This window comes from Lonchura striata, chromosome Z (assembly GCF_050655825.1).
Source record: "Lonchura striata isolate lonStrDom1 chromosome Z, ASM5065582v1, whole genome shotgun sequence".
NCBI lineage: Eukaryota > Metazoa > Chordata > Aves > Passeriformes > Estrildidae > Lonchura > Lonchura striata.
In genome coordinates, this window is record NC_140740.1 from 57,855,668 (window position 1) to 57,879,016 (window position 23,349).

The window sequence follows — 23,349 nt, forward strand, 5'->3', positions numbered from 1 at the left end:
TTCTCCTCTGCAATTTAGGACGTGATGGCAGAGATCCCTTAGGATGGGCTTCCACTTTTATGCAAGACTTGTTTCCAACCAGCCTTACTTATTATACTACATGGATTAGTGAAGTAACAAAATATATGTGAGTAGTCTAGTTACAGTCAAAGTTTGACAGCATGTAAACATACACAGAATACTATGACACATCTAAGATTTTATCACTCTTGAAGACCTAGCATAGAAATGCCCTCAGACTATTTTTTAAAGAAATCTTTATATTTCCTTAATATTTGAAAAGTGTATCTTTCTGTATCAAATTTGCTTAATATTATTGATATGAAGTCCAAGTATGTCTGTGAGAACAGACCATGAAAACACGTACTGTTCAATGTCACACTGCCTAAGAAATAGCCCAAGCTTATTAAAGCAACCATCTTGTAATGTACATAATGAAACGTATTCACTTATTATATTTATAACCTTATTATTGGTTAGGAAGTTAGCAAGGTACAAATGCTGTCAATATTGCATTACATTTTCTACTAAAATGTCAGAAATTTGTTGAGATGTCAGCTGTCTTCTCTCCAGAATAGACTACCCTGACATTCAATAGGCTATGAAATGCCCTTTTTCAAATCTCGAATGAATAGCATGAAATCGCGACTCTAGGTATATAGAAGAAAAGAGCAATGCTTTAATAGATAAAAAGTAGTCTCAGATTCAACTCTGTAATATGTACAGGTTATATCAGGTTATAGGTACACTAGATTTCATAATGCAAAATGAATCAAATCAATAAATGCATGTATGCTACAATGCCACTTCAATATCTGAGTTTCATTTTTAGAGGAATCTCAAGGCTTTAAAATTCTCTGAGAAAATATTGTCAAGCCCCCAGCTCTGTACAATATGCAGTATGAAAATAGGGGGAAAAGGCTGTGTTGCCTATCAGAATAGGTCAGCATTACATAAAGCTAATGGAATTTCAAAGGAAGTTCATTCAAGCTGTTATGCACATATGAATCAGAAAATTAAGAATTTCTTTTCTGAAATAAATCTGCCATGTTAGGGTCAGCAGTGTTACAACATGCCCCTGAGGCAGGTTAACAAAGGTTCTTTTTAGTAGATCTCTCAGGGCAGACTAGGGTGACATAACAGTGAATGAATGAGATAGATAGATAAGATAGATAGAAAATTTTGGAATAATTTGGTTAAAATGGAAAGAAAGTATGTAGCAGATATGGTTATTAGCTATAGAAATATAGCAATATAAAAGTAAAATTATTACACCTGAGAAAATATACAAGGAAAATAAAAATAAAGGATGAGAATAGATAGTGAAAAGATATCACCACCCTATGACAATTGATTGTTGCAATTTAGATGTCCAGTGGTTGAAGTAACAGTTACAATTTTGATCCATAAGGTCCAGGGGAAATCCTTGAAACCCAAAGTCCAATGGGTTCAACAGGTTCAGCTGGGAATGCCTGGATGCTTCTCAGTTTTACCATGTCTCTTTTAAAACAGTGGATTCATGTGCAGTCCTCTAGTGGCAGGCCCAAGAAATGAGTCTGGAGGAAAAGACACAACCCATGTTTGTCATGCCATGTAGCTGAGCCAGTTCTGCCTTAACAGAAGGGATGACCACCCTCAGGCTAGGTGTGAATGTCCCTGTATCTCTCTCAAGATGGGAGAGAATTTTCTACCTGAGCCAGTTGCATAAGTGACGAAATTGGCATGATAAAAACCAGCATCCCACATTGCAGGATCTGCTTCTGGAGTTGTTTTCCCTTATCTGTCTCAAACCCCAGTTTGCTGCTACACAAAGGTGGGTTTGTCATGGTCATCCTCTGGTGATAGGTGCTCATCCCCTATGCACCTGGGCAGACCTAGAAGTTGCATAACCACATACCCAAAAACACTCCCCTTCCCCTGTGGTTGAGAGGTGCAAACAGCCGATTGGTTGCATTGTTAACTTTTAATACAACAGTCTCTCACAAAAAGCAAAGCAAAATCCAGTGTTTCATACTTACTCAAGCATGTACAGTAAGTTAATTCCTCACACTACATGTGCACAAATACAGTCTAGTTTATGCAAGACACTCATTTTCAGGGAGGAAAAAAAGCTGTTGACTAGTTACAAAGAATACATTACACACAAATACATTTAGGCCTTAAAATAATAGTCAAACCCAACCACAGCAAGTGTACATTATCACCCATATATAGAATAATCCCCTTGAGTGTGTGGTGGGTTTGTTTGTGTACCTTTTTTTGTTACTGTTTTTTGTTGGTTGTTTTAAAGTAACAGACATTTTAAAAAATAATGCCTTATAAAAATACTGATAATGGTTCACATTACTACAACCTCAATACTCTCCTCTTCTTTCAACATTTTCTATGATCTCAGCAGTATCCCCAGTAGTTTTTTTGAGTAACAACGTGCAGCTCAGGCTCCTTTTGCATGAGATCCATTGACAATACACTGTGTCTCTGTTAGTTTGCTGATATATTTCAAACCATTTACATCCGAAAGCTTCTGGTTCTGTGAAATGGTTGAAAAGGCTTTTTTAAGGCCCACATCAGTATTGGTGGTTTCTGTTTAGTTTTTTCAGGAAATAGCATCGCTTCAGTTTCAGGGCTAGGAAATCGTACTCTGTACACTTCAGGATAAGATTTCTGAAACTAGAAAAGTACATTAATTCAAATTAAGAATTTGTTTAAACATGTACAATAAACTGTTAAAGTGAAGATTGCATTTCTGGAGCAAGGAAATTGTATCTCTAATGGACTTTCTACACCACTATATAGAAAATTAGGCAGTATTTCTGATTTGGGTTGATTCATCACAGCATATTTGTTCTAGGTTATTATAAATCTTGAAATCCCCATATGTAGCCACTGTTTTCAACTTCAGTATTTCTCTAGAAGAATACATGTCTAAAACTTGATAAATCTTTTCAAATTAAAATTAGAAACTGTGGAGAAATTTTTATTTACTTGCTTGAGCTTCTTCTTTTTATCTTTCACAGATATTTCTTTGTTCATTACAATTTCTTCCAACAAAGCTGCCAGTGGTTCTTGAGAGCCAGTTGCCCTTTGGTATTCAAATTCACCTGTAGTGATTTGATGACAAAATGATGGAGGAGGAAGTGTTGCATCACTATCAGCCCCAGCATATTTTATCTGAAGACACAGTAAAAAAAAAAAAGAATAGCTATGTTTTCTGAAAAACACTTACATAAATTGGCTTAATCTATTGACCACCACAAGATATTAAGTAGAGGAAATACTGAATAGAGACCCTAAACTATAATTTTTTTCTCCAGCCCTAATTGAGTGAGTTGCAGTAAGTCAAAAAACATGACACATAAGAAGCCTATTCAGCTCTTGAAATAAGTTTACTTTTCTAGTAGAAAATAGAAAAAATTGAAAAAATGTTTCATCTTTGAACAAAAACAAAATATGGTATCAGGAAACAGAAAGATGAAAAAACTGAGCAAGTAAGGATAGTTCTAAAGGAAAAATAAAAGTCAGAACATTAATGGAAACACATTATGATAATTCTGTTTTCTTCACTCACATAACTTGCCCATTCCATGGGAAGACAGTGCTGACAAATAGGAAAACATATTTAAGAGTTCTTGTCTCCAAACAAATTCAATATTTGTTTAGTTTCATTTAAACACATAGTTATGGTTGAATATCTGTAGTCTAGCTCTCAAAAGCTAACAGAGACAAAAAAAAAGTCTCTTAAGAATTGTTGATCTTCAGAGGACAAAGGGTAAATTCAATCTAGAAACAGAGAGACATAAGGGTTTTTTTCATTAGATACATACTTGGACTCTCTGGAGATTTACAATATGATCCTCTATGGAAGACTTTAAAGCAGAAGGAACACTTAAGATCTCTTGATAATTATCCATGAGAAAAGATACTAGTTTAGCAGCAAGAAGTTCGTCCAGGTCTATTTCATCCTTTGAGCAGAGAATACAACGGGAAAATGCCTGAACCATCTGAGGGAAAAAACCCACACCATTATAATGTATTTTTCTGTTTGGGAGTGAGAAGTAAAGAATCAGGCTACATTTAAAAAGTGATCTTTTAGAATAAATATTTTAACATCATAATACTTACTGTACTTCAAACATACAAATATTTTTTAGAATGTATTATGTACGGTGACATTATGTGAGTGCATTGAAAATTGCTCCTGCCTCATACAGATAATCCACTCCTGAATTTAGATATAGAATGAATGATTTCCACTTTATTCTCAAGACTTTGTCAAATAGCCACTTTACATGGCTATTTAAAGAGGGCATCTCTATTTAGAGATTTTTTTAAATAATATGGAAATTTAATAGAAATTAGGCACCAGAGGGTAAACTTGAAACCACTATTCTGAAAACATCAAATCAAGTTTCAAGTCCAGTTAACTTCAGGTAGTCTTGTGCTCAAGCATTCAGTTACAAGAGTTTCTGTTTGTGCACCAGCCACTTGTAACATTAAAATCACAGAAGGTAATAAAGATTTCTGTTATGTACCATACATTACATTGCTAAATTAAAACTTAGTACAAAACATTCAGACTGTAAGGATTCACTTCTAAAAACAACATTTCAATTACAACAATAGTAGTAATTAAAGACCACTTACAGTTAATTAAATTATAACCTTGGCAGTAAAAAATTGTTTTAATCAAATACTATTCAAAGTTCACTAAAAACTTAATTGCTGTGGAGCACATTTAGATTTGTGCATGCTGCTATAGAATTTTTACAGAATGGCTCTGCAGCTTAGTTTTCCCTTACCCTTAATTTTCAAAGACTTTTAAATTAACCAAAATAAATACATGTTGTTAGCTAGTCAGAATAGTTAAGTTATGCCTAATAACTTTGTAATAAGGTGTTGTTGCAAATATCAGTGCAGTGATATCACTGTATATGCTCCAACAGAAGAAGAATTAGCAAAAACTGGAGCTTACTTTAAGAGACTTCTGTGTGTGGAAAAAAAAAAAAGAAGTACTGAAATAAACAGTTGGGATTTTAATTTTTTTGAATGGCTGAAAACAGGTCAATCAGAACATTCAGCTCCATATTTCAAGCTTTGACTGAAACAGGCACTTTTCATTCACACTGTCTGCAGTGATAAAGAACGCTAGAGACCTCATCTGCTTTTTTTCTTTTTTTTTTTTTTTGGTTGATTTTGCTTGTTTGTTTTTGGGGAGGTTGCTTGTTTGTTTGTGGCTATTTCTATTCTATAGTGAAATCAGTGGTGATTTGACTTTGAAAGGTAAGGAAACCTCTAAATTCTGAGCAAGGTCTTTGTGTTCTTACAAACCACCATGAAATGCCACTTTATTCATATTCAGATTAGCTTTCCAAACAGCTGGGACAGACAAACCAGTTCCTTAAACAAGCAAACTGTATTTTGCTTGAACTGTCCAGTAAGAATCTTTAACCTGTGCTGCTCCAAAAGTCTGTCCAGACCTTTTACCTTACACTTATACATACCAAAGTTCTGGTCCTCGCTGATTCAGAAAGACGTGGCAAATCCTGGTTTAGACAAATTCTTGCCATCATTCTCACCAATAGCTGTAGTCTTTTTCTATTTTCTGGTGGCAGTAGGAGACAAGATATCTGAAGTGCTTCTACAGCCTTGCTGGGTTTTTGCAGCAGTCCTGGTTTATATGAGATCAGAAGATTGGGGAGCATTTCTCAGTTGTATATTTCCATAATATTTAACATAGTATTTCTATACCTAACACCCAAAATTCCCTTCTTACTCATTCAAGATTGCCTTAGAACTCCACTCCTGTCGTGGTTTGACACAGAAAGAGAATTTTTTCCGGAAGGAAGAGGTCAATTTAGATATTGGCCAACTGAAAGTAGACACGCCTCTGAGAACACAGAGGGGTTGAAAGCAGAATTCCCAGGGGAACTCGCTCTCTTTGGTTCCGGTCAGCGTGCAGTGCAGGACTCTGCCCTGCCCAGCAACGAGCTGGGTGGGGAGGGGAAGCCCCATGATCTGACGAAGGTAGGTCCCAAGGGTGGTGGAAGGACTGGAACCGGGCTGGCCCCTGCAGATGGAAGGGTGGAAGAAATCTGGGATGTCTCCATCCCCCCCCAGAGTTTCTCTCCTGAGAGAAAGAGAGAAAGAGACAGCGGCAGTTCTGTCAGCAATTCCACCGCGAGGAAGGAGGAGCAGGGGGAGCTGCAAGGTGCCCAGTGCGTGGGAGTTGCTGGATGTCCGGGCATCGAGCCATCCTGGGAGTTCAGACTTTTAACCCTTCTTTGAGAAATGAAAGCTTGTGAATTTTCCTTTCCCCTCCTTGGTTTGAAAGAGAGGAAGAGGGACACCTTGGACCCTGGGATGTTAGAAGGAGGAATTCTGGATGGGAGGGGGACAAGGAGTGGCTTTTTGGCTGGACTTTTCCGTGTTAGCCACAACCTGAACCAATCTTCTCCTCCAAGAGGGACTGTGTTTTAGGAGGATGCCAGTGAGTCAAGAGACCTGCTTCAGCTGGGAAAAAGACAAAATTGGAGTGAACAGAGAAAAGGTTAGGGGGTGTGTGGTGGCTCCCCCTGTCCTGGAAAGGAAAGAGAAGAGAAGAAGATCTCTGTTCTTGAGCCCTCGGCCCCAGGGGAAAATGGGGGGGACTGTGGTCCCAAACAATGAAAAACTGAACTGTTGTTTTCTCCCCTCTTGGCAGGGCATCCTTGAAAGGAAAATCCTAGAAGCAGTTTGTCCATCCATGCATTGGTGGTGAGAGCACTGTGCATGGAAAGGAGAAGGGTCACCATGGCAAACTTTTCTCTGGGCGGTGCCATGTGTGACATGGAAACACAGGATGTGGAGCTGTGTTTCTTGGGGGGTCTGTGGCACAGGAGAGACTCTGTTCCCTCGATGGACTGAGTTATCGATTGTTTGGAGGGTGGAAACCTGATTGGGGTCCAGATTGTGTCTCACTGTGGTTTGTTGGAGTTGGGTGGTGGGGGGAGGAATGCTTTGCAAGGTTTTCATTTGATCTTTGTGGGTTTTTTTTCCTTTCTTTTTTTCCTTTTGTAGTAGTAGCTTAATAAAGTTTTTTTTTCCCTGTTATTAAGCTTGGGCCTGCTTTGCTCTGTTCTAGATTCCACTTCACAGCATTCAAGGGAGGGATTACATTTTCAGTTGTCAAACCATGACAACTCCCCAGTGAGACTAGAAAGATATCACTAGAATTGGACTACTAGGACTTGTTAAAGTTTTTAAAAGATTTTCTTCTGATGCACTGGAAGACATTGATAGCTACAACCAATAACTCTAAATATTACAATACACAAAAAATTACAACTTTTTGTTTCATCCTTGCTCTTTTATTACCTCAGCACTGAACACAACCAAATGGTATGCATAGATATAGCAACCATGTTACACAAAATGTTAAGTCTGTGGCAAAAGTTAGAGGGAAAGAAAATGTTCTTATGCATCAGCGACACTATGACAATACCAACATGTGCCTCACACCTATGGACATGAAATCTGTGCCTAACTCTGCTTACAGACTCTTGAGAAAATACTCCAGCAAGCATGGTAGAGATATTTGGAGACTGGATAGGCACAGTAGAAAGTGATAGTAGTTTAGGCATCTATAGAAAATCACCAAAATACCATCATATGTTAGGTTCATAAGTCTCAACCAAGGATCTATTATGATTTTGTCTAAACAGCACTAGTATCAGAACAAAAGTAAGAAAACAAAATATTTACATAACAAATCTACCAGTAATTTCTGTTAGAAAAGGAACAAGCAACCCTTCTTTTTTTTCCATATGACTATAGAAATTGGAAGAGCTCTTTGGAGATAATATAGACCTCTTCACATGCTTAACAGGTTCATCTACAAGAAGGTGCCCAGGACTATGTCCTCACAGGTTTTGAATAGCTCCAAAGACAGACCTTTCACAGCCTTTCTTGTAAACTACTTCCACTGTTTGATCACCTTCCAATTAAAATGCTATATTCTTCATGAAAATGAGGTTTCCTGTACTTCTGTTCTTGCCCATTGACTCTTGCCCTGTCATTGCATATCACCAATAGAAGTCTGGCTCCTTCCTCTTCTTTATTCCTCCCATATCAATCTTTTATTCAGACTACTTAGATTCTCCCTGAGCCTTCTCCTCTCCAGACTAAACAGTCCCTGTTATCAGTCTCTTCCCATATGACACGCATTCCAAGACTTTAATAATTTTTTATTATTTTCACTGGACTCACTGACTAGCACTGAGGAAACATGTCTCTTGACCTACCAGCAATTCACTTTATGCAGTTATGGACGCTGCTGATATTCTTTGCCTCAAGGCCACACTGCTGGCTCATGGTCACATTAATGCCCACCAGGACTTCCAAGTCCTTCTCAGCAAAGTTGCTTTCAAACCAGTCACCCTCAGAATTTACTAGTGCATGGGATTATTCCTCCCCAGGAGAGGACTTGACATTTCTCCTTTTCTAAACTTTTTAAGATTCCTGTTTACCCATTTCTGCAGCCAGTCAAGGTCACCCTGCATGGTACTACAACCCTCTGCCGCATAAGCTACTCTTCCCCATTTTAGTTTTTTGCATGCTTGTTTAGGGCATTGTGTCCATTTTTAGGACAGAACGTGCCAACATCCTGGTCATTAACAAAGTGTGAATCACTACTGGTCACACTACCAGCCTGGGGTGCTCTCCACTGACTGACATGCAGCCAGATTTTGTGCCACAGATCACAGCCCTCTGAGCCCAGCCATTGAACCGATTTCTGAGTTTCCCTCACTACCCACCTATCCAGCCTGTGCTTCCTCAGGTTGTCTAGAAGGATGGAACACTAGTGTTGAAATCTTTACTGCTCTGAACATAAACAGTACCCATTGTTATCCCCTCACCCACCATTATGGTCAACTCCATGGTGTAAGACATGGAAACTGTTTCTTATTGAAAAAGAGGGTGAAAAACTGAAGTTAATTTTCATAGTAAAGCATTCTCTAATTTCAAAGGAAGATTTGGCAAGCATATTAATGCATATGTTTAGCCGAGTAAGGAATGATTCCTTATCAACGCTTCACTTTTTTTTAAAGAGACCACAAAATTAATGTTTGATTTCTTGAAACATTGCACAATTTTCATTGCTTTCACATACATATTGGCATGAAATCTTTCTTCTAATTTTACATTTATGAAATACTGTGAAATGAAAGTAGTAAAACCTAAAAGATGTGAAAAAAAATGGAAAAGAAAACAGTATGAAAGCAGACGTGTAAGTTTTAAAGATATCAACAAGAGTTCTCTAAGAAAAAGAAATCAGAAAATTGAATTATATTCCATATGAAGCAAGATGGACAACTCACAAAGCATATATACTGAATATCAGAAACAAAAGTGTCATTCTGGATTCCTTTCTCGTCTCAATAGTTTACTAAAAATAGTGTTCACACAGAAAGAAGCTCAAAAAACTAACATGCTACAAAGTGGGTTTACTTTTAAACTCAATTGTTTTTTCTCAAATTTGATTGCATAAAATGTAATCAAATATTTTCCTCTTTACTGTCTTTCACTAAACCATCTATAAGATCAGAATTGCCAATTTCAATATAGTGTGAACCCCTGGAAAGTTCTAGTTAATAACTAAAGCATTGCTTTTTTTATACACTACATTACTTAATGTCATTTCTAAATTAAAGCAACATAGTATTTCAATTCCCTTCAAATTAGCATATTTCCAGGGTTAAAAACTATGCTTAAAACCTAATCCTTTCTAATCTAGACTTCAGTCAAGCAATTTCTAAAAGCCTATGAGAGTTTTTAAGACATTTAAGCACTTGTAAAAAAAGAAAAATCTGTTAAAATCTGTTTGTTGGATGCTGAGCAATGAACAGGGGCCTTTAATATTATAAAGACAAGAAATAAAAGATTTTGAACTAATGTGATCAAAAATACAAAAATAAAACCACCATTTGGTATGAAATGAATTTAAATATTAAACTGTTCTCTATGCAGAATGGAAAGGACAGGTCCTAAAGAATTCATCTGTGATAGTATTTAAGTAAAGTAAAATAATTCCAGGAAATTAGAGAATTTTTATTTCATTAGATTCCAAACTACTTACCTAACACGCTAACAAAAATATCAAAAAAATGAAATGTGAGAAGAGGTTCTTTCATCTGGCCAAAGTAGTCCACTATAGTTTTGAAGACATCTCTTTCAAAGCCTGAGTATGTAGGCTGCTTCACATCTGAACAACTGGGCCCTACAAAGAACAAAAAGAACAAAACAGAAAGAAGCAAAAGAGAGAGAGAACACTGCTTTTCAGCCACCAAGCAGATCAGTGTTTTCTGATCCAGCCCATTAAAATGGATCATTAGAGGAAAAAAAAAAAGATTCTTCAAAATAAGTGAAATTTTATTGATCTACTACTGGAACAATCTATTCTCAATTGGTCTAGTGAAGATACAAAACAGAGGAAAAACACTAATAGAATACTTAAATGTTTATATAATTAATTTAAATAAGCTACACTGGAAGGAAAATACATGCTGACAGGTCTTTTCCAACTTTCTTTTATAAAATAATCATAAAAAGACTGAAAGTGAATATAAACAGGACTTAATAAAGTGGTGAAGACACAGTCAGTTCTATTTATTTTTTTTCAGGGTGGGTTTTTTGTGGGATCTTTTTCCCCCTTTTGAATTTACTTACAATTTGCTAGACATTTCATTGCGGATAATATCCAATGAGGTAGTTCCTCTGTGCAGGGAAGAAACAGAAATTAAGGGACAAAATTAAAAGAAAAAAAGAAGAAAAATATTCAGCTGTTGGACAAAAGCAAATCTGAAAACACTTTGATATGTTCCTCCTCCGTAGTAAATCAAGTGACTCCAAAGGCAGGCTATACCTTAATGTAGGATCAAGCTTGAATTACATCTATACTTCAGTACCTCCACAACTATCATACAGTTATGCATTCTGCCCTTGCAGCTCAAGCAGCAAAACAGGAAATATCACAAATTTTTAACCTACTCAAAAAAAAGAAAAAACCCAAAACAGATATAGTTCCCCAGTACTATACAACAAAGTGTTTACTTTGTACCAAAGATAATGAAAAGCACTCATATATTCAGTTCTGCCATTTCTGCAAGGAAGAAGTTAATATTTTGAGATGGTCCAACTGCCTTTGAAATGAGCAAATATGCTCTGAAGGCAGTTTTATTCACAACCAAACCAGGTTTCAATGTCATTTAAATTTCTATACAAGTCATATGCAAAACATGGTGGCAATAATACTGTGATATATTAGAGCAGTAAAGATGCTTTATTTTTTCTCTGAGGTGCAAAACAGTTTTAAACATGGTACTATCTTCGAAACACATTGACTGAAAACTCAAAACTCTCTCAATGTACATTTTGGCTCTCTTGCAATTTTTAATACATTTTTTCTTCATGTAAACACTCCAGGTAATTAAAAGGATAGGACCAAGAAATTTACCTCGAAGTGATTAATATCCCTATATCTATAAATGGTAAAAAGTTGCTGCTGTCTTACATTCATTTTTTAACCCTCCTAAAGCCAGAATTTGTTTAAGAGAGCAAATATAGAATAAACCCTGACTCTTACTATTGGAATACCAGAAAAGAACAATAACATTTTAAAAACAATAGCATTGCAAAAATAAGAGTTTCTACAAAGTCGATTTCAATATTAAAAAAGTAAATGAAAATTTCTAAAATACTCACTTGATTTGTCCTCTAAAGTAACAATGCCTTGCTTATTGACATTATATACATTTTGAACTATATGTTTTGAATTCACAAGTTTTGTATCTAACACTTCATCCAGAGAATCCAAACCCAACACCTTCTGCAATCTGCAAAAATACATAAACACACAGTTCATACACCATCTAATCTGGAAAAGGCAAACATGAAGTATTAGGATACAATTTGGAAATAACCAGACCTTCATTTCATAGAGAATATCTCCAGTTGGATGACAGCCACAAGGACCATTCTGCACAAGTCCTGCTTCTCACAGAACAGCCTAGATTTATAGAAGATCCTAAACTGGAAGGGATCCATAAAGATCCCTGGCTCTGCACAGTACAACCACAAAAATTATACCACGCACCTGAGACCACTGTCCAAACACCTCTTGAACCCTCTCAGGCTTAGGTGCAGTGACCACTTTGCTGGGGAGCCTGTTCCAGTGCCCAACCACCCCCTGGATGAGGACCATTTTCCTAATATCCAGTCTAAACCTCCCCTGACAACTTCAGGCCATTCCCGCAGTCCTGTTACTGGCCACAACAGGGAAGAGACCAGTGTAGTCTCCTCCACTTCCCATCACAGATTGCACTGCAATGTCCCCTCAGCCTCCTCTAAGTTAAAGAAGCCAGGATCATCAATCATTCCTCTCTAGACCCTTCACGATCTTCATAGCCCTAAAGAAGTTTTGTTTTAGTATCTAGAAAAGGTTTAGGAATTTTAATACCTAAAACTATACCATATAACTGAAAGCACTGCCATCATGTTCCACAGCTGCCTGATTCTATCGCCTTGCATCCTATCACTGCTCAGTTGAGGGCACCCCTCAGCTTTCTCAAAACTTTTGGTGACTGTACAGCTCTTTGCTCTATCCAGATCTCACTGCAGGCCCTGTCCACCCTTGAAGGAGTCCAAAGTTCCTTCTAACCTAGTATCATGGACAAACTTAATGTACATTCAATTCCTACATCCATATACTTCACAAAAACAAGAAAGAGCACTGGCCGTAGATGGAGCCCTGCAGAGGTCCACTGATGACTGCTCAGCAGAGCCAACCACATTTACTACAATCCTTTGTGCCTGACCCAAGAGCCAGCTGCTCACCTGACAATATTATGGGCTCATCAAGCTGCATGCTGGACAGTTTATCTAGAAGGATACTGTGAGAGACAGTATCAAAATCTCTGCTTAAATGCAAATAAACCACATCAACTGGCTTCCCTTGGTCAACTTGATGAGTGACCTTGTCATAAAAGAAAATTTAATAGGTTACGCAGTATTTTTCCCTTCTGAAACTGTGCTGACTATGACCACTGACTGTGTGTCTCTCAAATATTTTATTATTAACTCCCAGAATATTTTTCCATAATTTTATGGGCACTGAGGTGATACTGACAGGGTCTTTGTTCTTTGCTTTCTTAAAACTGAGAAAATATTTGCCAGCTTCCAGACAACAAGCACCTCTCCAGAATCCCAAGATAAATGAAAAAAAAAAAATTGAGAGAGACCCTACAATATTGTCATACAGCTCTTTCAGTACCCTGGGATGAATACCATTGGGTTTCATATCTTTAAGCACATCCAGTTGGAACAGAAAGTTTCAAACATATTGCAGGGTCAGCTACGAGTCTCCACATTCTCAAGTCATACTCATCCAACCCAGAGCCGTGGGAGTCCCCATGTCAAGTACCAAACTTAAAGAGTCCAGGATTTTCTGTCATGTGAATGCTGCTGCTCCCTGATCAAGCTGTCAGGGTTTCAGCATGCTTCCACACAATCTGCTGTGCCAACCCTGTTTGCCCACCCTTGTATTTTGGTTGCTGGAGCTCTATAGGAGACTTTATGTGAAGGAGGGGTTTGGCCACCACTGCCCTTGCTCTCATTTGCCCAGGTCCTATCAAGCTCTGCCATGTGAGCTCCAGGCTAGCAGAGGGTCTCTCCAGTCCCCTGAAGTTATCTTGGTTCAGGAAACCCAGGAATATACATGCACTAATGCCCTCTGCTGCCCTTCATGCTTTCACCAAAACTGCTCACCTCAACACTGAGTGCATTACATGCAGATAATGTGCTAGACTTACACTAAAGTCATCATTAGTAAGACCTCAACTATGCTGTAATATCAGCTAGTGCATATTATTTTTTCCTGTGCAGAAATAGTCCAAAGCAATCACTTTAATTTTGCATAGGAGATTCCATTTGAATATAGTAAAGAATATCTGAATCTCAAAGCTTCAGCACTCAATTAGCTATGCCATTTATCTCATACAAAGTATTGCACTTGCCATTGAAAGGTTTCGTAGCACTTCTACGTAAGTGCTTTTATTTCCTAGCAACAAGAAAAAGAGACAGAGAAAAAAAGTGATTAAATAAGACAAAGTCCACACAACAAAGACTTCCAGGACACAACATGCAAAAGTCAAAAGGTACTAAGCATAGTAAAGTTTTTTTTTGCAGATTTTATTTGCTGAATTTGTTAGCCAAATAACAAGTGGTGGAGTTAGTCTAGACACCATGGCTTTGAAGGCAATGATGAAAAGTGAGTGGGCGAAACTACAAGTGTTACCAGAGAAGACAGACAAGACTATTACTTACTACGTGGTTTTACTATAACAGCAAATGACTCATACTTATACTCACCGTGATAAAGTCATGGATTTCCATATCTCTTCTACATTTGCTTGTGTTAGCTCTCTGCGGAGCACAAGTTTGCATGCTGGTACTTCCCCGATAGCTATGCTGTGTCGCTTGTACCACATCTCAGAGTTCTGACATCAGAAAAAACTCTCTTAATTAACTAGTTGCTTTTCAAGTGTTAAACAGCATTAAATAACATTTATAGTACAGAATTGCAAGTGTTCTTACATTCCATTGAAGTCTTCAGGATGCAAGGTAAGTATTTGTGTTTAAGAGAAATGAAACATTTTCTCAATCTTACACACACATATTTCTCAATTCCATAACTTGTCCAAAGTTGAAAAATTATGTGAGTCAGAATAGCCATTAAAGTTCAGGAGTCAATGGCCTTTAATCCTATGTTCAGGTCCTATCCATGATTAAAATGAGTTCATCTACCATTTTAAGATTAAACATCTGTTTATGGAAAAGTTACTGGAGAATTAGAAAAAAATAATCCTTTTTCAGCATATACTAAAATAACTAAACATTAAGTCAAATAACAGGTTAAATAAAGTAAAAGCAAATCACTACATCTGAAGGCACTCATCAGATCTAGTCCACCATTATTAAAGTGTAAAGTAAATCTGAGAATGCAGAAGACCGCTATCCCTTATGTAACCTTCACACCCAAGCTTGACTCTTGAACATTGTCATCAAGGTATCAGTGGGTGGACATACATTGCAGCTTATATCAGCAGAATTATTTTCAAGGCAAAACTCCTAACCATTCCAGTTTACACTACAGAACAGTGATAAAGCACGTTACAAATATTCCTTGCAACAAAACCACAAAATGCATTCCAGGAATGCACTTAAATACTACAAGCACTAATTGTCATTCCATCGCAGACTAGACTAGAGCTATTTGGAAGCAAATAGCACCCTGTGAAATTAAGGGACTGGTCTTTCACATCAGTATTTCATGACACAGACTAAAGCTCATCAATCCACACACAGCCACTAAGTGCTTAGATTGATGCTGAAGCAACCCAAGGTACCACCATTTTCAGCTGTCTACTTCAGCATTTCAACGGAAGCTAGACCTAATTATAAAAAAGGCAGCAGAAAGAAGCTTATAGCTTTGCCTCACTTACAATCAACTGCATTAATCCAAACTGCCAATGGAAGAGATTTTCAGCTATGTCAAACTCTATGCCGTTGCACCTGAGTCAGATGCAGAGGCAGACTTTTATTAATTCTTATCAAGCCAGGATGCTTGGATGGAAATTTAGAGCACAGTTGGAGGCTGTAATATATTACATCTTCAACAGATACCTGCTCAGTAACTAAAATACTCTATTCTCTTTTCCTGTCTTTGGCACCATCTTTTCTTCTACCTACTATTGAAGCTCTAAGGACCATGTTTTTTGTCTTCAGATGCTTGCTGTACATGAAGAGTACACTTTATATGCACACAAATAGATTGTAAATATGGAATAATCATTCAGAACATTTAGATGTCCAGCAAAATGGTAGGAGCTACTTTTCCAAATACACTATGGTTTATCAAGAAATCTAAGGCCAGAGTCCTGTTCTAAAGGATAGCAATAAAAAGGCAAAATCATCAAAGAAATCCTCTGTTCACAAATTATGAGAACGCCCACATAAATGATACACTGAAGAAAGAGCTTAGAATATACACAACTCCAGAAGCCTAGTCTTTTACTATGTCCTGGTGAACAGAGTTGATACAATTTTACTAATAAAAGCAAGTTTTTTCAACAACTTTACAAAGACTGGATCAATTCAGATAAGTATGAGGCAAGATGATTTTCCAAGCTTACAAAGGATAGCTGAAAGATCAGGACCACTTCTCCTTACCCAAAACATATTCCTTATGGAAAAGAAAATAGAGTCAGTAACAGCCTTATAGCAGCTAGGAAAGTTGTAATAAATGTATATATGCTGATACCTGAAGTGTCCAAATAATAGTTACAGTTTAAGTATTTAGTCTGGTAATATAATGCCCTATTGGAATTTGAGCAAACTGGAATGAAATATGGGAAAATACACCCATGCGGAACTCAGATTGCTCAGGACATTGCAATGTGTAGCAAAAAGAACACTAAAATCTTACTTCTCCACCAAATTGTAAGAAAAACTTAACTTCACAAAACTTTAGAATTAAAGTATTTAGCATTTAATTTTATAAGCAAGTATTTTGTGACACAGCATAGCAATCACCAGTTCAGTTTTACGTTCCAAATATGCTTTTGTCTGGGGAAATAAAAGTCGGTGCCTCACCATTGCAACGGATTTCACTGGGATGTGTTCTTGAGAAGGGCCAGCCCTTGGTTCATTCCAGTCTGGGAATTTAATTACATCCTTTCCACATGAAGGTTTCTTTGGATATGACTTCAGTGGTGAGGAAGGAGGAAATCTACAATTAGAGAAAATTTTTAAAGTCTCTGAATACCAATCTAATCCCCATTTACCAATGCAAAACTGTAGTCAGCCTTCACATGCAAAAATACAACAAATGCTTTGGACATTCACAGCCCAACTTAGTTCTCTGTAGACTGATGTTACGTGATATGTAAAACATCGTGGAGTGTCTTGTTTGCCCTCCAGCTGCTGCTCCAGAACAGTTCAGGTCCTTTGCACCTCCCACAGCATAGCTGAGCCTTGGGTGAATGTCTGATATCCCAGTGCATCTCATGTAGCACTAGATGTCTTTGCATAGACAATGACATAGGTCTTCCCTAGATGTTGATTCTGCTGAAAAAGCTGTGGGGATGTTTTCCCCCATGTCAAGTGCTTTGTTAGCATGCATTTCCTAAAGCAAAGCTACATAGCTAAGTCACATGACTAACACTCAGATTTAGTTAGAGTGCATGCAAGTGTCCACACAAAGTTTTGCCCACATTACCAGGTCCTCCTCTGTTTACATGCTTTCTATGCGAAGATCATATCCTGCAGTTCTTTTCTGGATCATATCCTGCAGTTCTTTTTTCCAGCTGGTTTTGCAGGTAACTATATGACTTCTTAAGGCATTGCAAGAAGCGCCTTGAAGAAATTAGCAGAAACAAGCCCTAAACCAGCCCTTGTAGAAAAGAAGGAAAACAAACTATCCAGGTTGACCAGCATCAAATTATTGCTAAGCTTAGGTCAGAGCATGTACAAAGGAACTAATGACAGCATATCAGAAAGACAAACCAGTTAGATGGGAACACTCTTCAGACTGGCCAAGATCCAATCCTGTCTACTTTTACTTCCAGGTTTTAGATGCTGAGATTCCTGATGCTTTGAGAAACTGCTTAAACCTCATTAACTCTTTTAAATCAGAATGAAAAGGACAGATATATCCATGATTTTGCAACAAGAGCTTGAATAGTGCTGGAGAGCACATGTATGTATCCTACCAGAAAAAATGCTTGAGAAATCCTCAAGTTTCTCCAAAATGTCATCCCATCCTCTAAAGGCACTTGAAATATTTAATAAGTTTTTAATTTAGATTTGTTCTGCAGTTTGGTTAGTGCAGTACTGTTACATTGAATGGTTAAACACATTGATTGTTTTGACCACACACACTGAGCATATTCCACAGTGCTGTTCAACAGCACATCTGCAACACAGAGATATCACTTCCGCCAGACAAACCCTCAGAACCAGCAGCAAGCATCTCACTCTAATCTTGCAAGATTTACTCCGTTTTTTAATGGTAAACCAGACTAGATGTTCAGCTGTTGAGTGTTCTCAACCATTTTTCAGATATTCATTATTTAAGAGTTTAATGTTAAAATAGAATATACCCACATATCTGCAGCCTTTTTCCTTTGCCTTACTCTATTCTCAGTAGTTTCCTGTTTCTTCTCCAGTGCTTCGCAATTTTTAGGTTTGTGTCATTTGCTGTCCTGATTTGCAACCAATCAGTGAAACAACAAGTTCTTACGGGCAGAAAAACGAGGTGCATTCCCCTTTCTCAGGCAGCATTACAGCAAGATCTAGATGAAGGATTAATGTCACTCGAAGTGAAGGACTGAGAAGCACTCCAAGGCTGACACATTAAGATCAGAATTGGTTATAGCCAGCAACACTTGTTTGGGGAGTTTATAAAAAGAGGAACTAGAGATACCTGTTTGTGTGCAGAACAAAGGATACGGAACAAGGTCAACTAACAGTGATGTCCATGGTATATCAAGTATTACTGCTAAATTCCCAAAATATTGCTATCATTGCAAGAGTGCTAAACCTTTTACTTTTAATACAATGTCTTACATTCTAAAAAAAAAAAAGTACAAAGCCCAATAGCTTCAAAAACTGTAAATTCTCATTCATTATTGTAGACTCAGCTGAGCAAGTAAGTCAGGACACACTAATAAGTCTTCATTATTTTTAGGACTTCACATACAATATTTGCCACATATTCTCATGCGATCCAACTTTTGGCAATATTTCTTTTGCATACTCAGTGGGTGAACAAGAGTAGGCAGCTACACTTACATGTGAAGAGTGACACAACTGTGTACCATATGCTTTTACAGAATGCTAACATATAAATTTATACAGAAGGTATGAAGCATGTAAGTATTTCCAAAGTAAGCATTGTCAGTAGAATTGACTGGTACCACTCCCTCCATCAGCCCTGTGAGGAGAAAAAAACCCGTATTTTATGTGTAGCATTAGGAAAATCCACCAGAGGGAGCTGCCAGGACATTGAATACATGACTAAAATAGGCTGGAAAACCAACGTTTAGCCTACTTAAATAGGAGGGAAGCCTGTTTTAATACTTAAAACCACGAGAAATGTATATAGCTTATTTGTGCACCAAGCACCAAGCCCAGTGAGGAAAAAGCTGACTCCAGTTCAATAAAGGTATGCATGTTTAACTGAAAAAAGTTCAGTTACTAACTTAATTTTTTTTTCAGTGGGAGGAGGAAGAAAGAACATCACAAAAAAATATATAACAACAGTTGTTCTATTGTCCAATAGCAGATCAGTAGGCAGAACACGCAGAAAATAAGAACAGAAATATTTCAGCCAGCCAACTTCCACAGCCTGCAGGTCAGTAAAGTCATGACAGAAAATACAAATAAATAAAAGAACAAAATAATTTTAATATATTATACTTATGCTGATGCAAAATATACAAAAAAAAACCCCATAGCCACACAAACACAGCAAAATCAAATCAAAGAAATACAGAATAACACCAGCTGTTATCAAACCTCATATTAAATCTTTTGACAAGAATTAATGCCCAGAAATAAAAAGATCAATAGAGCAAAATGAAAAATTTACTTAATACATATATATAGATTAATATATACAATACATACAGATGGGAATTCAGTTCTATTTCCCCAGAGAGAATATTGAGAATTTATTACTTTTAAATGAATATGTAAAATTTGAATATGTAATAATAGCTATACTAAGTAGAAGCATAAACTTATTGCTAGCCTATTTTCCCTAATGCTTTGCATGATGAGAACTCCCATTTTCTCAAAAGAAGGCTCACCATAATAAAAGTTACAAGTTCTAGACTTGAATGGTTATCTTTATATTTCTGCACCAAACAGGATGGCACAAATTCAGATTCTGCAACTTCTGTCCATTCAAACCTTAACTGAGGTCACAAGAGGTCAAAGAATCCAGTCCAGTAATGCTAAGCTTTTATTACAAAGAAATTTCTTCTCCTCTGTTAACAAACCAGGTGAGTTGCTCCACAGGGATAAGTAAGCAACCATCCTTGAGGATAAGTAAATAAAGCTTTGTCCCTTGTCCATCTAAAAAACAAGGAGTATAAAAAAAGGCTACATCATAAATATCCTAGATTCAGAATGCCTTTCCCTTCTCTCAGAAGAAATGGAGACAAAAAACAAAATAGTCAGGAGGTTGGGGTGAAGGACGACAACCAGTGCTGGAGACCAATGGCATTCTCACTTCCACCTTTGTGTCTTAATATGTACTCTTCCAGCACCAACAAACCTGATGTCTGCCATCAGAAATGAGAACTCAATACCATGTGAAAGATGCAAAAGCTTTTGTTGATTTTCAAAGAATGTAACTGAATGGAAGTGACATTCAAAAATATTGCAAAAAAGACAGGAAAACTGAAGTCAAACATTAAGTCACGGCAGCTACCTGTTACGAAAAAATTAGTCTTTAGTCCAAAAAAAAAATTTTTTTTAATCACCGTATACAGGCTTACCGATATAAATGGCCATCGTCTTCAAAGTCCTCTTTGCCCCACCTTCCTTTAATATCTTCGATTACATGATTTTTCAGGAATTTTTTAAGCAGCTTAACCGTTTGATCGCGAGTCACTTCTGGGCCAAAGTTTTGGTTAGAGCCAAGTAGCTCATGCAAACATTCGACTGCCTCCGAGGCTTTGAAGCAGCGCTCGTAGCTCTTGAAACGACAGCGATGCTTCCGCAGGGGCATTCCAGCACGGAAGAGCTCGATTATCTCGTTCCACTGGGAAAGAGCAAAGCAAATCGTCACGGGAGCTCTTCCCCCAGGTTTTCCTGCGGCCAGAACCCAGCCAGGTCTGTAAGCGGAACTACACCCCTTTTTCACCGTCTGCGTTCACAAGAACATCGAAACCTAAGCGCAGGATTTAAACTGTCGAGACCCAAAAACAAACACCAGGTGTAGGAGGCTGAGATATTTAGAGTCTCATGCTATCTGCGGACCTACGGATACGGCTCTAGCCTCCCTGAGGTTTTAGCGGGACAAAAAGGCTGCGCCCGGCCGGGCTCTGCCCCGTGCTAGCCTCGGGCGCGCCCGCGCCGCAGAGACGGGGGCTGGGAGCACCGGCGGGCACCGGCGGGCCCGAGGGCGGCGGGGCAGGGGCTCGGGCGGGCGGCGGGGCAGGGGCTCGGGGCAGGGGCTGGGGGCAGGGGCTGGGGCAGGGGCTGGGGGCAGGGGCTCGGGGCAGGGGCTGGGGGCAGAGGCTCGGGGCAGGGGCTGGGGGCAGGGGCTGGGGCAGGGGCTGGGGGCAGGGGCTGGGGGCAGGGGCTCGGGGCAGGGGCTGGGGGCAGAGGCAGGGGCTCGGGGCAGGGGCTGGGGGCAGGGGCTGGGGGCAGGGGCTGGGGCAGGGGCTGGGGGCAGGGGCTCGGGGCAGGGGCTCGGGGCAGGGGCTGGGGGCAGGGGCTGGGGGCAGGGGCTCGGGGCAGGGGCTCGGGGCAGGGGCTCGGGGCAGGGGCTCGGGGCAGGGGCTGGGGGCAGGGGCTGGGGGCAGGGGCTGGGGGCAGGGGCTGGGGGCAGGGGCAGGGGCTCGGGGCAGGGGCTGGGGGCAGGGGCTGGGGCAGGGGGCAGGGGCAGGGGCTGGGGGCAGGGGCTGGGGGCAGGGGCTGGGGCAGGGGCAGGGGCTGGGGCAGGGGCTGGGGCACTCACCAGGCGGGTGGCGCGGTACGGGCCGGGCCCCACCAGCCGCGGCTCCATCGGCTCCGCGCCGCGTTTGAATCCGGCCGGCCGCCGCCGCCCTCGCCCATTGGGCGGCGGCGCGCCGCACGTGACGCGTCCCGCCGCGTCTGATTGGCGGCGCGCGGGCCGGGCGGCGCTGCGGGGCGGGGCCGGCCCCGGCGGCGCGGGCGGGAGGCCCGCGGGGCGCGGCCTGCCGGGGGCGGTGCCCAGCGGCAGGGCCGGAAACCACGGCCAGAAAACATGAGCTGGGAGTTCCCCCTGAACATGAGGAGGAACTTCTTTGCTGTATGGGTACTGTGCGCTGGGACAGAACAGAGACGTTCTGGAGCCTCCCTCATGGAGGGATTCCAGAACCATCTGCTCTCAGTCTTGTGCCCTGTGCTCTGGGATGGCCCTACTCCAGTAGGTGGGCTGGACCGCTGACCTGCTGTAGTCTCCTCCAACCTAGCCCATTTGGCGGTTCTGTGTGTGGCAAGAAGCTAAACCGTGTCAGGAAAACACTGGCTGGTGAATTGCTGCCCCAATAAACAGAACACAGCCTTGGCATTAATTAAACAAACAAAACAAAAATCAACGTTAAGAAACCCCTCCAAACCGTCAATTTTCAATGTTTCTTTGTTAAAGAATTTTGTTTTGATTCAGGCAGTGTGTGGGATGATAATTACTCGCAATTTATATTTTATATTATTCCTACAGAAGATGGGTTGATGCTGGTGCCACAGTGCTCATTGCATATTAGCCTTTTATGAGTATTTTAAAGAAATGGTGATTTGGAAATTAAATAAGAAACCTCCATTTTAAGGTAGGAGATTTTGCTACCAAGTCACCTATTCTGCATAGTCAGGGATGTAACTGAAACTCCTGTGATACCTAATACAGATGAGCTATCTCTGTCAATTTTTTGGACTCTCACAGGAGAGGAATGGCTGGTAACACCAGTGTTGCTTTCCCACCAAGCCTAAGGAAAACAAAATTTTAGCCTCATTCCCCTCACTGTCAGTAAACATTCACCATAACATGGATGACTTAGCTGACTGTTAGACCCTTCTTTCTAGCCCCACTCAAAATATACATTTAAGTATGTGAGATGCACAATTTTTAGGTTCACATAAAATCTGCATGATTCTCACATTGTGTGTAGGAGGACAGAATTTGTTTTGAGCTTATGTCATTGGCACAGTGACACTACATGCATCCTCTTAGGCTGCATCCATACAACTCACTGTGAAACACTGCATTTTCACTCTCCAAATGCTTTGTAGCTCCCAGAAGACTAAACCACTGTGCAAGATATTATGCAGTGGGAATCTGACACGGCACTTGCTGACAGCCCACAGAATGATTAACATCTCCAGTTTCTGCCCTGGCTTATTAGTTCTTAATCTCAAACAACTGACTCTGGATCCCTTTGGCTAGTGTACAACTGCAGAAGTTTTCCTGGCTCCTTTCTGTTTAGTCCCTACCCCCATGCAGCACTCCTTAGTTTTGACTGCGCATAGTCTCAGCTCCTATTTAAGCCCTAGTGAGTTTGAAAA

General features: G+C 39.6%; 1 protein-coding gene across 2 annotated transcripts; it reads right to left on the bottom strand.

Moving 5' to 3' along the window:
• Window positions 1-659: 659 nt before the first annotated feature.
• Window positions 660-21,856, bottom strand: DEPDC1B (DEP domain containing 1B). 2 transcript variants are annotated; one of them, XM_077790307.2, is made up of 11 exons: window positions 21,785-21,856; window positions 20,598-20,863; window positions 16,687-16,822; window positions 14,404-14,531; window positions 11,740-11,870; window positions 10,705-10,752; window positions 10,115-10,255; window positions 5,502-5,668; window positions 3,825-4,001; window positions 2,986-3,171; window positions 660-2,670 (listed from the first exon to the last, which is right to left on the bottom strand). In XM_077790307.2, exons 1-11 carry the CDS (start codon window positions 21,830-21,832, stop codon window positions 2,509-2,511), a joined length of 1,590 nt encoding a protein of 529 aa, XP_077646433.1. In that variant the 5' UTR covers window positions 21,833-21,856; the 3' UTR covers window positions 660-2,508. The 2 variants fall into 2 exon arrangements, with proteins under 2 accessions (XP_077646433.1, XP_085422370.1); XM_085566244.1 differs by lacking the exon at window positions 3,825-4,001.
• Window positions 21,857-23,349: the final 1,493 nt, after the last annotated feature.

What these genes read in the sequence shown, in the direction of transcription:
- DEPDC1B (XM_077790307.2), bottom strand. Translation starts at nt 21,832, where the DNA reads ATGGAGCCGCGGCTGGTGGGGCCCGGCCCGTACCGCGCCACCCGCCTG. An exon ending in TAAATCTCCAGAGAGTCCAA is followed by an intron (nt 3,172 to 3,824) that starts GTATGTATCTAA and finishes CTGTGTCTTCAG; the next exon opens with ATAAAATATGCTGGGGCTGA. An exon ending in AAAAGAAGAAGCTCAAGCAA is followed by an intron (nt 2,671 to 2,985) that starts GTAAATAAAAAT and finishes GTACTTTTCTAG; the next exon opens with TTTCAGAAATCTTATCCTGA.